The sequence below is a fragment of the Nannospalax galili genome, unplaced genomic scaffold (genome assembly GCF_000622305.1).
Source record: "Nannospalax galili isolate Female #2095 unplaced genomic scaffold, S.galili_v1.0 scaffold206, whole genome shotgun sequence".
In the NCBI taxonomy this organism is placed as follows: Eukaryota; Metazoa; Chordata; class Mammalia; order Rodentia; family Spalacidae; genus Nannospalax; species Nannospalax galili.
This window is the reverse complement of record NW_008358101.1, coordinates 5,221,981-5,236,082: the sequence shown is the minus strand read 5'-3', so window position 1 is coordinate 5,236,082 and position 14,102 is coordinate 5,221,981. Positions and strand designations below refer to the sequence as shown.

Below are 14,102 nucleotides of genomic sequence, written 5' to 3'. Positions count from 1 at the left end.
TATCTATCTATATCTATCTATCATCTATCTATCTATCATCTATCTATCTATCTAATCTATCTATCTATCATTTATCATCTATCTATAGCTATCATCTATCATCTATCTATCATCTAGCTATCATCTATTATCTATCTATCATCTATCTATCTATCATCTATTTATCTATCTATCTATCTAATCTATCTATCTATCATCTATCTATCATCTAGCTATCATCTATTATCTATCTATCATCTATCTATCATCTAGCTATCATCTATTATCTATCTATCATCTATCTATCATCTAGCTATCATCTATTATCTATCTATCATCTATCTATCATCTAGCTATCATCTATTATCTATCTATCATCTATCTATCATCTAGCTATCATCTATTATCTATCTATCATCTATCTATCATCTAGCTATCATCTATTATCTATCTATCATCTATCTATCATCTAGCTATCATCTATTATCTATCTATCATCTATCTATCATCTAGCTATCATCTATTATCTATCTATCATCTATCTATCATCTAGCTATCATCTATTATCTATCTATCATCTATCTATCATCTAGCTATCATCTATTATCTATCTATCATCTATCTATCATCTAGCTATCATCTATTATCTATCTATCATCTATCTATCATCTAGCTATCATCTATTATCTATCTATCATCTATCTATCATCTAGCTATCATCTATCTATCTATCTATCATTTATCATCTATCTATAGCTATCATCTATCATTTATCTATCATCTAGCTATCATCTATCTATCTATCTATCTGTATCTATCATCTATCAATCAATCATCTATGTATCTATCATCTATCTATCTATCTATCTATCTATCTATCATCTATCTATCATCTATCTATCTATCTATCATCTATCTATCTAATCTATCTATCATTTATCATCTATCTATAGCTATCATCTATCATCTATCTATCTATCATCTAGCTATCATCTATTATCTATCTAGCTATCATCTATCATCATCTATCATCTATCTACCAACCTACCTATCTCTATTATCTACGTTTATGCTTACATATTGATCATTTGTCTATTACTGTCTGGTAGAGAAGGAGAATCACCCACAGGCTGCCAAGACTGGACAACGAATACCACACTTGAGCCGAAGATCTGGGAGCAGCAGCAGATGCAGCCTAACTCTGTGTTCTCACCTCTGCTTTGAGGTGCTGTGAAGATTTAAGGGAGTACATACCATTGCTGCTCTCTATGCTCCATTTAGGAAGAGGAAACTGAGCTTTAGAAGCTGAATTCTGAGACTTGCTCAAGATCAGAGTTGTTGGCTGTGCTGTCAGATCGATACTGGCTCCTGGAGTCCTGGTCCAGTGCACTTACCAGTGGTTATAAGGCTTTCCTGAAGATCTGACTGTGCCATGCACTGAGTGACTGCACAGTGCTGATTTGATGAAGTCCCATATTAAGATGGCAGTGGTATGAATGAATGAGAAGGGAATGGTTAACAACCAACAACCCAAATCCCTGATATCGGTGAGTGTACAAAACTCTTGTCATAAAACAAAGAATCCTCTGGAAGTCTAAGATTATCTTTGTGGTTTGAGTCCACAGCTTCATATTTATACCACTATTATATTTTGTGGCATTAAAATGGCAGGCATTCGAATAAAAGTGAGAAAAATTTTGTCAGCTATTTTGAGGTTTGAATTAACTGAATTTTAACTTTGATGACAGAATGGCTAGATGAAGCCATGTTTTGATATCTAACTAATCCTAACTAAAGCTTATAGAAGAGGGCGTTGGAAATAAAAATAAAATGCATACAGATTCTATCATTCCTAATAAGTCTTTTCATCATCTTTCCCCAGAGCATTTTTGGCTCTTATTTTTTTCTGTGTGCCATTTTGTGTTCTGAAGTTGTCTGAGGACAGTTGTTTGGGGGTCCTGGAGCGTAAGGCGTCTTTCTGTCCTGCATGTGGCCCAGCTTGGCTTGGGCACTGTGACACAGAGCATACTCACCATACTGCTTGTATTTGGTATATCCCGAAATCTGTCCAAAGTTTGAAATTTCTGATTTAGTTCCTGAAACAGTTCCATATGCCTCTTCCTTGTATGCATGACCTTCTGCAAAAGAGAACAGGGCGGCTCTCATTCCTAATTTGATTTACAGATTTTTAAAAAGTGCTTAATAGTTTTGCTTGAATGATAAGGGGAGCTAACTTTGGCAGGAGCCAGAAGTCCCCAAAGACACCACAAATGCAAATGACATGCACCAAATCCTTGTTTCATATCAACACTTTTTGAACGAGAATTGGCTTTTTCTTCTACTCACAAGATTACAAAAAGTGTTTTCTTTTTTCTTGTGGGTGCTTAAAAATAAGGCCATAATTCTCGAGTAAGATTTTCATCCTTCAAAAGTTAAATCTGTTTTCCAAATTTGTTACGATGTTTTAAAAAATGTTAAAAAATTGGACTTGTAAAGCACCTGAGTCCTTGATGTTTGTCATGGGAGATATTACTGTTTTATGTCTTATTTCTATAAACAGTACAATTGTAGCTGGCTGTACTAAAGGGGAGACAGAGTCCCAGGCCCTGCCATTAAGGCTGACTCACAGCACTAAAATGCCTGAAGAAAGGGTGGGATCTAAAACCTTGCACTTTTCATTTGAATAATGACTAAGCTTTGCCGAAGGAAAATTTGACCCATAGGTTTCATATACTTGTTTATGAGAGGGTACAGAATCTTAACAATTAGTGTTTGGAGCACACATTGTGTGGTCAATGAGCTATTAAACATCACAGAATCAAATATATTAATTCCTTTCATCCCTAGTTACACCCATTTCTCTTAACTTCATTATAACCCAACGAATGGACTCTTAAGTAAAAATGATTTTGGGGCCACTTAGGCTGAACATTTTTTATTACAGAACATTTAAAAGAGTACTAATAAAAAAGAGTTAAAGACCAAATTCCCTGTATTTACAAGAATTATCTTTAAAAATTTATTATTTATTATTTTATATGTATGAGTGTATTGCCTGCATGTAGGTAGGGTGCACCCATGCTATGAAATGCCTGCAGGGGAAAGAAGAGGTTATCAGATTCCCCTGGAAATGAAGTCAGGGATGGTTGCTAGCCTCCATGTGGGTGATGGGAATCGAACCCAGGTACTCTGCAAGAACAGCCATTGCTCTTAACTGTTGAGTCATCTCTCCAGTCTTACAAGTGTTACTTTAAAGAAGGAAATGTCTTCCACAAAATCTTGATTTTTAAAAAGTTAGAAGTTAGTTTAGTACTTTGGTAATTCTCCAGGACCGTGCCTTCATGTTTAAGGTTTTATAGCATTTTGAAGCCCACACATCCTAACACCATTTGCTCATGCATTTTGCATAAGGCTATTATGTCCATGTTCTGGGCTCTGATTTTAACATTTGGTCCATTGTTTTCATTAGCTAATATTTTCAAAAGTAAGTGTTTGTTGAGGAAAATAAATATCTTTCGGGGAAGATTTTCAATGTTTGGTTCTCTTCTTAAAAATGCTTATAGAAAAATGCTTCCTTAAGGAAAAAAAAGAGAAGGGCAAAGAGAAAGTCAAATGGAATCTTTTAACATATTACAAAAGCCTGTTTTCTCCTATGCAACTTTAATTTTGCACTTTTATGAATCTAGGCGATTCACTGTTATGCTCATTTCTTGTGTTTTTTTCTTACCACCTTACATTCATGTGAGAGAATCCTGCCATTTTAAGTTTTGTATTAACCAATTTCTGTCCTGCTCCTCTAGCTCTAGGAGTTGGCTGTTGAATAATCAGGTGGTTGAGGATGAGAACACAGCACATGACTCATGGTGGGACATGAAACATAGCAAGCAATTACAGAGCGATTAACTTCCCATCAGTCTCAAAGAGACTATATGAAAGAGATTTGCCGGATTTAGAGAGAAACACCAGGCAAACATAATTTGACTAGTGATGGCTGATGGAGATTTATGAGAGTGAGGATTTGCATAAGCAGTTCAGTGGAGGGATTTTGAGGTCCATGTAACTGGCAAAGTAGTTCAGTACATCATATCCTTGGGGCGACAAGCAGTTCCTCTCAGTACCAGGTCCTAAGATACTCATTAAAACATGGATCCATATCACAAGGGATACTAAAAACAACCTGGGTGTTAGAATATTGATTCTGCCTTCAACAAATCACATTTTCATAGTAATGAATCTTACGATCATTTCCTTCTATGTAGGGGTGACGTCACACTACTGCCATTTCACTAAGCATGTTTCATTCTATCACTGAATGTACATCACAATCACCATACGCTGTACTAGATGGTAGGGCAACAATGGTGAAAAAAATGGCTGAATTTATTGCCTTCTAGTAGTTTAACATCTAGTGGAGGTAGACACTGGCATTAATTGCATCATAATACAAGTAAATAGAAATTTATAACTGTAATAATTAAAAGACAACACCACCAACCAAGTGATAGAAGCTAAGATAAACAGAAATAAAGCAATCCCCAAAGTTTTACACGTTCATATTTAAGTTGGAAATCATTAGTCCTATGATCTTGATTGTCCCTATTCTCCTTCTTTTCTAGAATTCAGATGATTCCTAGTTGAGTTCAATCCTGTGCCTGAATCTCTTCTCTTTTCTAAGCTTTTCTCTTTTTTCAAAGACAAGAAATACATTCTCATCTGAGGTATCTGATACCCAAAGTACAAAAACCTTTACTTTGCTATGAGCATTTGACGATTATTTTTTCTGTGCAGCTACACTTATCCTTCATCTTGTGAGAGGATCTTGACTCAGTTTGAGTGAGCTATCTTTTCCCATGTTGCTAGAAATGTCTATCAAAGTTGCTACTGTTCCTTGGCTGAGAGATAAATTAGCTCATGTCCTTCCAACACAATCCTTTTTTGATTTTTAGTCAAAATCCTTTCATGTTTCTTCATTCAGATACCTTCATTATGTAAAGTATGTTTTAAGGATCAAGGCCTGTGTCATACAGGTCTCATTGGAAAAGATGATACATTAACTGATTGAAGATTTTATCATCATATTTTGTTTGGATGAGCAGTACTTGATTCTGAATGGGTTTTATTTCAATGAATTGGATTTCTAAGACATACCAAAAAAATAAGGAAAATATAAAGTTGTGGTTGTTATCAACGTTATATAACCCAAGAATATTTTGAAATATCTCACACAGGTTCATAAGCGGTATCCTGAATAACAAAGCTTGAGGACTCTGCAATAAATATGGATGCAAATGAAAAATTTGGATGCTGAGATATAGAAGCCTTCATACTTTCAGATATTAATTGCAAATGTATTCTGTGCCAGGTAATCATTTTGAATTGAAACAGCCACTCTGGCACTGTAGGAAATCACCATAGCAATGATGGCCTGCATTCTGGTCGGGTGGAACACTAAAGCAGCCTTTAACAGCTCACATCTCTGACACAGGCTCAGCTTGATTTTCTACACACAATTCCTCCTTGTTCATAGTCTCAAGTACATCTTCTTATAATGATGAAGTTTCCATTGATAAGAATAACAGCTTTACAAATCAATGTTGGAAGAGTTCTAGCTATATTCTGTGATAAAAATTTAGCTACAGTTTTAGTTTTTACAAATATTAATGGTTTCCTCATACTTCTTTGCATCTGCTTTTCTTTGTGGCACTCATGCCTTGATGATCTTAGTTGCCTTGTTAGATATTTTCATGCTTGTTCTATTTTCTGTGTCAGCTCAGTGACCAGTGGATATTTACTGACCTAAAGGTTTGCATACTCTTTTCTTTCTTCGTGACTTAAACATCCAGTTTCCCAAGAAAGTTGAATTCTATGAAAAATTCAACTTATAACTCAGTTTTCTAGAATCATACAATGTGTATATTTTCTATTTAAATAAGAAAAGATATAGCCTACTTGACAGTATCGGTGGAATTCAGGTTTCTCTCATCATAATTCCTTTCAAATATTCTGGTCATATTTTTACAGTAAAACTCAGTGCATAGTAATGTTCCTTTATACTCAGAGTAGTATAATTCAACATTGTTTTGAAGAAAGCCCTGCACCTTGTTCCAAGATTACTATCAATTGACTTCTAGGGTACATGCTCTCCTGAGCACCTATTTCACAACTTTATTTTATTTTTAATGTTTTTTTTTCTTTTCATGGCATGGACTCTTTTCTTTAAATTTATATTTTTATACTTAAAAAATGCAGGCTTTGGAATCCATTAGTCATTGATATAAGAGAAACAGTGACATGTTATAAAGTACATCCTGATATTTTAGATCTCTAGGACAAATAACAATATAAAGCAGCCTAAATATCTTAAGCACCTGCTATATACTAAGAACTTTCCGACACCCTTTAAATTCTTGGAACATGCCAAGTCTGATAGCTCTGGATCTGGAAAAATCCCATCAGTTTCAAGCTTCGTGATCTGAAGTATGAACTCTAGTCTCCCTTTGGCTCTAGTACTGAGACTTATCTTTCAGGGTTATTTTGAAGATTTTGAAAAGGATATAAGGCACTCATCACTGGACCACATAGACAAGAGCCACTTAAGAACAGGCAGCCATTATTGTCTTTCTAAAGCCTCCCAGTTACCCTAGCCGGCAGAAGCCATTATCTCCTCTTCACTGATTAGGGGACAGAAGCTCAAGGAGGCAGTTCACTCCTGCAAGTGGTAAGTGAGCTGAGTTCTTTCTGAACCTCAAATCAACTCTTAGCATGCTGCGTCCTTAGATGTATCTTAGGATTCAGTAAACATCCCGCTACAGAATTCTCAGGATTTTTAATTATGTTCTCTTCAGGTAGAAAATGATACAAAACTATAGGTTCCAGTTTAGGAAGCCTCTGTAGTAAGCTCATAAATTCTCTGGATATTCATTACCCTGCAACTTTCTCATAGTACTGCAATGATATTTCTAAGGCTGGTATTCATGCCTTGTATCAGAATACCTCATGGGCAGTGATTGCTTCTTCTTTGCATACCTTCTTGATACCTAGCACACTGTCTGGTAGCTAGGAGTTGCTTAGCAAATATTTATTGAATAAATAAAATGAATTGGATAGCATAGTTATCTAGGAAAGGATGGTGTCTATAACATGGAAAACATAAATTTTATCTTTGCCCTCCATAAAGAGGTCTCTCCATTGGAAAGAGTATTCATATTTTTAAACTTTTTAATTTTTATTATTTTTAATTATGTGTGCCTGTGTCTCTATACTCATGCAGGTACCTGTGGAGCCAGTGGCATTGGATACGCCTAGAACTGGAGTTACAGGTGGTTGTGAGCTGTGTGCTGAGCCATCTTTCCAGCCCCAACGAACATTTCTCTTAAGAGCCCTAGCCAAGAGTCCTGCTTCCTCATTCTCCTATTCAGCTGCCTTAGTCTGTCATATAAGTGGTTTTATGGAACTGAAGGTAGGCTCGCAACAAATTGGGGGGTTTCACTTTCAAATTTAAAAGTGTGAATCATAAGGGTTGAGTTTAAGCCTGAATTATCGAGACAAGATGTGTTAGTGCATATAGAGTCCTTGAACTGATAGAAATTGTTAGGGAATGTCAGAGCATTTCTTAATTAAACTTCAGAGTATGGGGCCTGGAGGTCCTGTGATTGTAGAAATTAGAAAGCAGTTGTCTGAATCTCCCTTTCCAGCCCTAGAATTCTATGCACTAGACGGCCATTATCCATATCCACCCAGGCAAATCTGCAGCTGTTTTCTTCATTAGTGCTCTGCACACACATTTTCTCTCCAGAACTGGCTTTTGAATATTGGTCATTAGTGAATGCCAATACTCATATTAATGAAGCGATACACACTGAAGGAGTTAAGCCTAATTCTTAAAGCTGTATTATGAGAGGGTGGTGATTTTCTGAACCATTACCAGGTCAGAGTGTCAGTAGATCTAGACGACTGATCCTGTAGCCCCAGGAATCATGCCTGACACCACAGTGTCCATGCTTTGGTTTTGTTTCTATTTGAATAAATATGTACCTTGCCCTTACAAGAAACTATATAAAGGGTCTAAGAAAACCAAATGAATTGTATATATGTTTTGTATTTGGTCAGTGTCAATCAAAAGTATACTTGGCAATAAATATATAATTTTGAAATAGTTTAAATTTAATGATATAGGAAAGACGTATACAGTTTGGGACTAAATTGCTCAAACTGCTTGCCCTCCAAAAGTGTCCTATGAATATGCCCTGATTGACTAATGGATTCAAGTGCCCTATGAATATGCCCTGATGACAGGGTGCAGGGACAAAGCAGGAAGGGGCCTGTTAATGGACAACACATTTTTTGAAATAGTGTGTTTTATATTTAGAAATTATAAATTTTACATTCTATGCTATATTTTAGTTTTATTTTTAGTGATAGAAATTATTATAAGCACTTTTATCTTATTTGACTATGTGCCCCCTAATTGTTCCACTAAAAATTCAGGTCCTGTGGAGGTGGGTCCCATTATCCTATATTTGTTTCTCCCTTTACTCACTGCTCCCCATCACTGATGAAATCCATCATGAAGTGTGGATTTAGTGGCTATGTGGGGCTTCTCCAAACCTTCAGAGAAATATCCAAAGATACTGTTTAAAGGATACATGATTCCAATGGAAGACACGATTTATGTCTATTTTTGAAAGAAAAGATTAAACTATTATCTCTCTATATATTTTAACATGGAACAGATACTATTATCCTATGACAGTTTCAGAACAGTGATCTGTAATTGTATTTCCAGAGATTCTTTGAGCTTTGTCTCTATCAGGGCAGACAACGTGAGCTACTGGATTCTTAATTAACTTAATTTTAGGTATCTTCATGTCAACATTATAGAGGAACTTATCCTAACTAGCTATATCTTCATGTTTTTGGTTCTCTGTTCCTAGATTTGCCACTTCTGACATTCCAACTTCCTATTTTACCCTATCTTAATCTGTCTTCTAACATCTAACATATTCATCTTTTTCATTATTTGCCAGACCGTAGTGAATAATTCCTCAACGGGAAGCAAACAGAAAGGCTAAACAAAATAGTCTAACAGGCTTTGCAGTTTTAGTAGCTTATTAGGTTAAAAATTTCCCCTGGCGTATAAGGCATGGATTCTAAGTTACTTCCTCTGTTTATTCTTTTTCCATAGACCCCTGTTTAAGTGGATTCTAACTTGCTTCTTGTTCTTGCGAATCCCACACATTAGCAAACCTCTATGACTTTTCTTCCCCCTGGAAATTTCTACTTGCTGTATTTGTCTCCTTGGTTTATATTTGATGTGGCTATCTTTGCAGTCCAATGTGGTTACCTTTGAAGTGCTACCTTCACAGTTGTTTACTTTCTGTACTAGTCTCTACCTTAACTCAAGTATTGTTCAAGCAATACTTCTGCTTTTTGTTAAAGCAACCTCCATTGAAAAATAATTGTGTTTTAATCATTCATTTAACCAAAAACTTAATGCATGTTCACGGTCTCTCAAGGTCTCTGCTAGAAGCTAGGAATACCAATTAAGCAAGATGTTTGGTCATAGAACATAGAAACAGCATCGCCATATTTTCTGTACAATTTTAAAAATATTTTATTTATTATTTTTATTTTATGTGTATGCATGTATTGCCTGCACGTAAGTAAGTGCACCCGTGTCGTGCAATGCCTGCGGAGGTCAGAAGAGACTATCGGTTCCCCTGGGACTGGAGTTACAGACAGTTGTTAGCTGCCATGTGGGTGCTGGGATTCAAACCCAGGTCTTCTGCAAGAACAACCAGTGTTCTTAACCACTGACCCACCTCTCCAGCCCCATTTTCTGTACACTTTCTAGAGAGCAGGAATTAGTGCATTGCCACTCTATGACTATTCTCTCTCTTGTTGGATTTGTTCAGGACTAGAGTGTTACCCTGGAGCTCAGCTACTTGAAAGGCCTTTTCCCCAACTATGTTAACTAACCACAGATGTTTTAAAAATTATTTTTTTATCAGTATACAGTAATTATGTTTCAGTATGACATTTTCAGATGAAATTTGTTCTAGTTGCTTCTCTCCCCTCACTTCACCCCCATTTCCCTTCACCTCTTTCCATCTTCCTGCTTTCACAGAAAACATCTCTGCAGCACCTCGTTCCCGCTTAGGGTCTCCTATATCTACTTGCACAGTCTGTACTCACTCTCATGTCCCTTTATTTACATCTATGCAAATGTTAAAAGGTAGAATCTGCATATGAGAGAGCATGTGATTCATATCTTTCTGCATCTTGGTCACCTCACTTAATGTTTTCCAGATCCATTCATTTTCTGGAATATCTCATAATTTCATTTTTCCTTATGGCTTTAACAAAAAGTGTATGTGTATCACATTTTCATTATCCACTCTTCTGTTCATAGACATAACAGCTGGTTCCATTTCTTCGCTATCGTGAATAAAGCAACAATAAACATGGCTGTGCAGGTACCTCTATAGGAGGCTATATAGTCCTTTGGATATATGCCCAGTAGTGGTAGAGCTGGACCATATTACAGAACTATTTTTAAGTTTTTAAGAAACTCTCGTGTTTTTAGGAAAATGAATTAATGGAATATTAATGTTTAGATAAGCCTTGGGGAGTGTAAGGCTGAAAGTTTGAAGGGACAAGGGTTTCAGGAGGCAGCCTCTCAAGGGCAAAGTCTAAGTTGATCATTGTATGGCAAAGTCTCTCATCGAAGAGGGCAACAGGGATCTTGACTTAAAGTCAGTCGATCTTGCCTGAATTTAGGAAAGGGACAGGTAGTTAGCTTGTTCTCCAATGACCAACCCAAGTTACAAATACATCTTCTAAACATCATGAATATTTAAATGTGGCAAAATTTTTATGTAATCCTGCCATATTCCTATAATTACATGTGATGAAAGGGGAGTAACACCAAATGGTCAATAAGGAAAAGTAAAGTTTCAGTGTTTTCCCTGGAAGTTTCAATACCTACAGTAATCATTCACTAACTATAGCAATTAAAAAGCTAAGGAAAGCATATGATTCTTATGTTGCAGTTTTTCCTCCATTAACATATCTTTGTTAACACTATGGTTTTATGTGTGGAGCACAGGCATAGTAAGTATCTGTTTAAGGAAGCTGCTAGCCGTTGCCATAGAGAATAGACGAAAAAAAAAGAACCATTTTTATAATGTTCCCAGTGACACAGTATGATTAGATTCCTTTTCAGTGCTTGCTATTACATAACTGGTTGGTTGTACTGAGGCTGATTTTAGATCTAGGTTTTTACTGTATTTTGTCACTGAAACCTAGAGGGTTAATTTGTATCTTATTTCTTTTGTGATAACATAACTTACTGGTTCCAAGTCTAGATACACACACACACACACACACACACACACACACAAACACACACACATAGAATGACAGATAGAGAGAGAGAGACAGAGACAGAGACAGAGACAGAGATAGACAGAGAGGGGCAGAGAGAGACGGAGAGACAGAAAGAGACAGGGAGACAGTAACAGAGACAGAGACACAGTTTAGATATTCAAAATGAAAAGCCACACTGTATATCACACACACACACACACACACAGAGAGAGAGAGAGAGAGAGAGAGAGAGAGAGAGAGAGAGTTTAGTTCTTTAGTCTTTGGATAACTAAAAGATTAGCAGTCAACAGCCTTAAAGTATTTGTTCCTTAAAGGACACTATAGACTTCAAATGTAAAGATTGCTAAATACTTTTATTTGGTTTTTGATTGTCTTCATACTTTTATGCTAAACTTTAGGCTACAATAAAATATATCGTGTGCTAAGTCACTACAATGGAGCTGCATCAATATTTGTGACCTAAGTATGGAGGCTGGACTCTATATGATTATTTTATAGCTTATAGTCTGAATTGCCATTTAACAAAATGATTTTCCTTGGACACTTTTCTGTGTTCACCATTCTGACAGATAAAATCACTAAGTCTCAAATTTAATACATGTTGTGCATTCTATATGTACAACATTCACCTACAAAAATGAAATGATTAAATGAGAAGTTTCCATACTCCAGGAGGATTCTGTAATTTCACATATATCAGTTAAGAATATTGAGTTCTATGTATGTATCACAAGGGTACAAATATGCCAGAGAAATTTATAATATATTATACCCAATTACGTCAGCAGGCTATGAATCATATCCAATTATCAAGATGCAGAGGTGCATTTATGTGATCCTTAAACATCATTATTTTTTGGTTTAGCATAAGCTGTTTAGACAGTATGATTTTAGTAACTTCCAGCACCAATATTACAACATCAATATAAATTCAATGTAAATTGGAAAATGCAAATCTTCATCTTGTTTATATCTGTGAAAAGACATTTACTGAACATATGAGCACATAGAACCAACACTTGCTTTTGGGAAAAAATGAATCTGAATGTATCACAGAGAGCCTAAATACCCATCAGAGCATAATATAAGCAAGTCTCTGAAAATGCCTTGCTAACCAGATAAAGAATTCCAGTCCCAGTGGGATTACTCTAGGTTGTCACTGAAGTAAAATTAGGAATAAAACCAGGTATAAAAATCGGAACCTGAAATTCCCACATCCCCACAAACTGAATTGACTAATGCACTTTCCACCGCAAGTTCCCCACTTCTAGCTTTTACAAAGTAGATCTTTACTTGTCCAGAAAAATCTGATTCTCTTGGAGTAATTAGAACTCTAAATCATTCGACTGAATGTATCTTTCCAGGATCCTAATTTTATAAAACTTGACTTACTTAAATAATATAGTACTATATCCACAAAGTTACATGAAGTAATGTGTTAAAGTAGTAGCACACCAATTTTGAATCAAATAATTAAAATTAAAAAATAATTCATAAGGACTTACCTCAAAGTCAAGGTCAGAATATCGTGATTTTCTTCTCTGTTAATTTGTTTATAAAAGAAGGAGAAAACCAATAAAGACATGTTTAGCCATTCAGAAAACAGAAATCATTATTTTTGATGATGATAATCCTAGTTCTTTGTGTCAAACCATTTCCTTAAGATTATTTTTCTGAGAAATATTTTTCAAAATATTTCATCTACATTACTTCCTTTTCACTCTGAACTTACTTTAAAGTCGAAGGTTATAACACATAATATTTTTCATGACTTCATAATTTAATTTTCAGTAAGAAAAGATGCTTCTTAAGAAAATATGTACACCTTTCAATCTTGAAAGAGATTTTAGTTTTACTGCCACAAAACTACTTTGCAGGCATCAAGGATAAAGAGTTGTACCAGAAAAACATGCTAAGTTGCTTTCAAGCCTTACCACCAACAGACACCCAGATCTTTGTGTTTTCCTTTGTTTCTGGGAACAGAGTCTTATTGTACAACTCAGGCTGGCCCCACACAATCTTCCTGCCTCAGCTTCTAGCATGTGAAACCACACTTCAGGTCAACGAATCTTGTCTGCCTGTCTGTCCAAGCTCCAGTGTTTATACCAATATAATACACATGCCTCAGAATCTGATAGTCTACTATAACAGGATAGGCCTTCTTAGGAACTAGGTATTTTTATTCCTATGTAGTCAAACAAATAATGGATATTCTACAGTGTCTCACAGTGCTCCTCTATGACTCTGAATCTGTTAAACAATTTCCGAATCTCGTTATAGATAAACACACATTAATGAAATAAAGTAATTAGGCAGTAGGCCTGATAAAATCAGGAAATATGATTAAAATGAAATGAATGCAAGCTCATGTGATGATGTGATTTTCATGATATCAACATAGAGAAGGAATTTTTAACAACTTCTGAAGAAGCTGTTGGTTCTTAGAATGGTTGCCGTGTAGAGGGAGACGCCTGTGAATTTATAAAAAGGCCTAAGAAGTTTTAAAGAACAAAGCAAATATAGTCCATCTTTCTTTTTTTCCTTTCTTTTTTCTTTCTTTCTTTCTTTCTTTCTTTCTTTCTTTCTTTCTTTCTTTCTTTCATTCTTTCCTTTTTCTGTTATTACTTTGATGACATCAATTAAAATGACAAAGAATAAACACAAACACACCCAAGTATCAGATGCTAAGTCTGGTGAGACACTTAACAATTCTAACACCTAGAGTGATATCACTC

General features: G+C 35.6%; 1 protein-coding gene across 1 annotated transcript in view; it reads right to left on the bottom strand.

Annotated features, from left to right (window-relative positions):
* The window catches only part of Adgrb3 (adhesion G protein-coupled receptor B3), a gene marked incomplete in the record, with an annotated part of 857,756 nt that overhangs the window by 6,129 nt on the left and 837,525 nt on the right, over window positions 1-14,102 (bottom strand). The window contains 2 exon segments of the mRNA XM_008856279.3: window positions 2,013-2,117; window positions 12,873-12,908. Coding sequence (XP_008854501.1) covers window positions 2,013-2,117; window positions 12,873-12,908 — 141 coding nt within the window.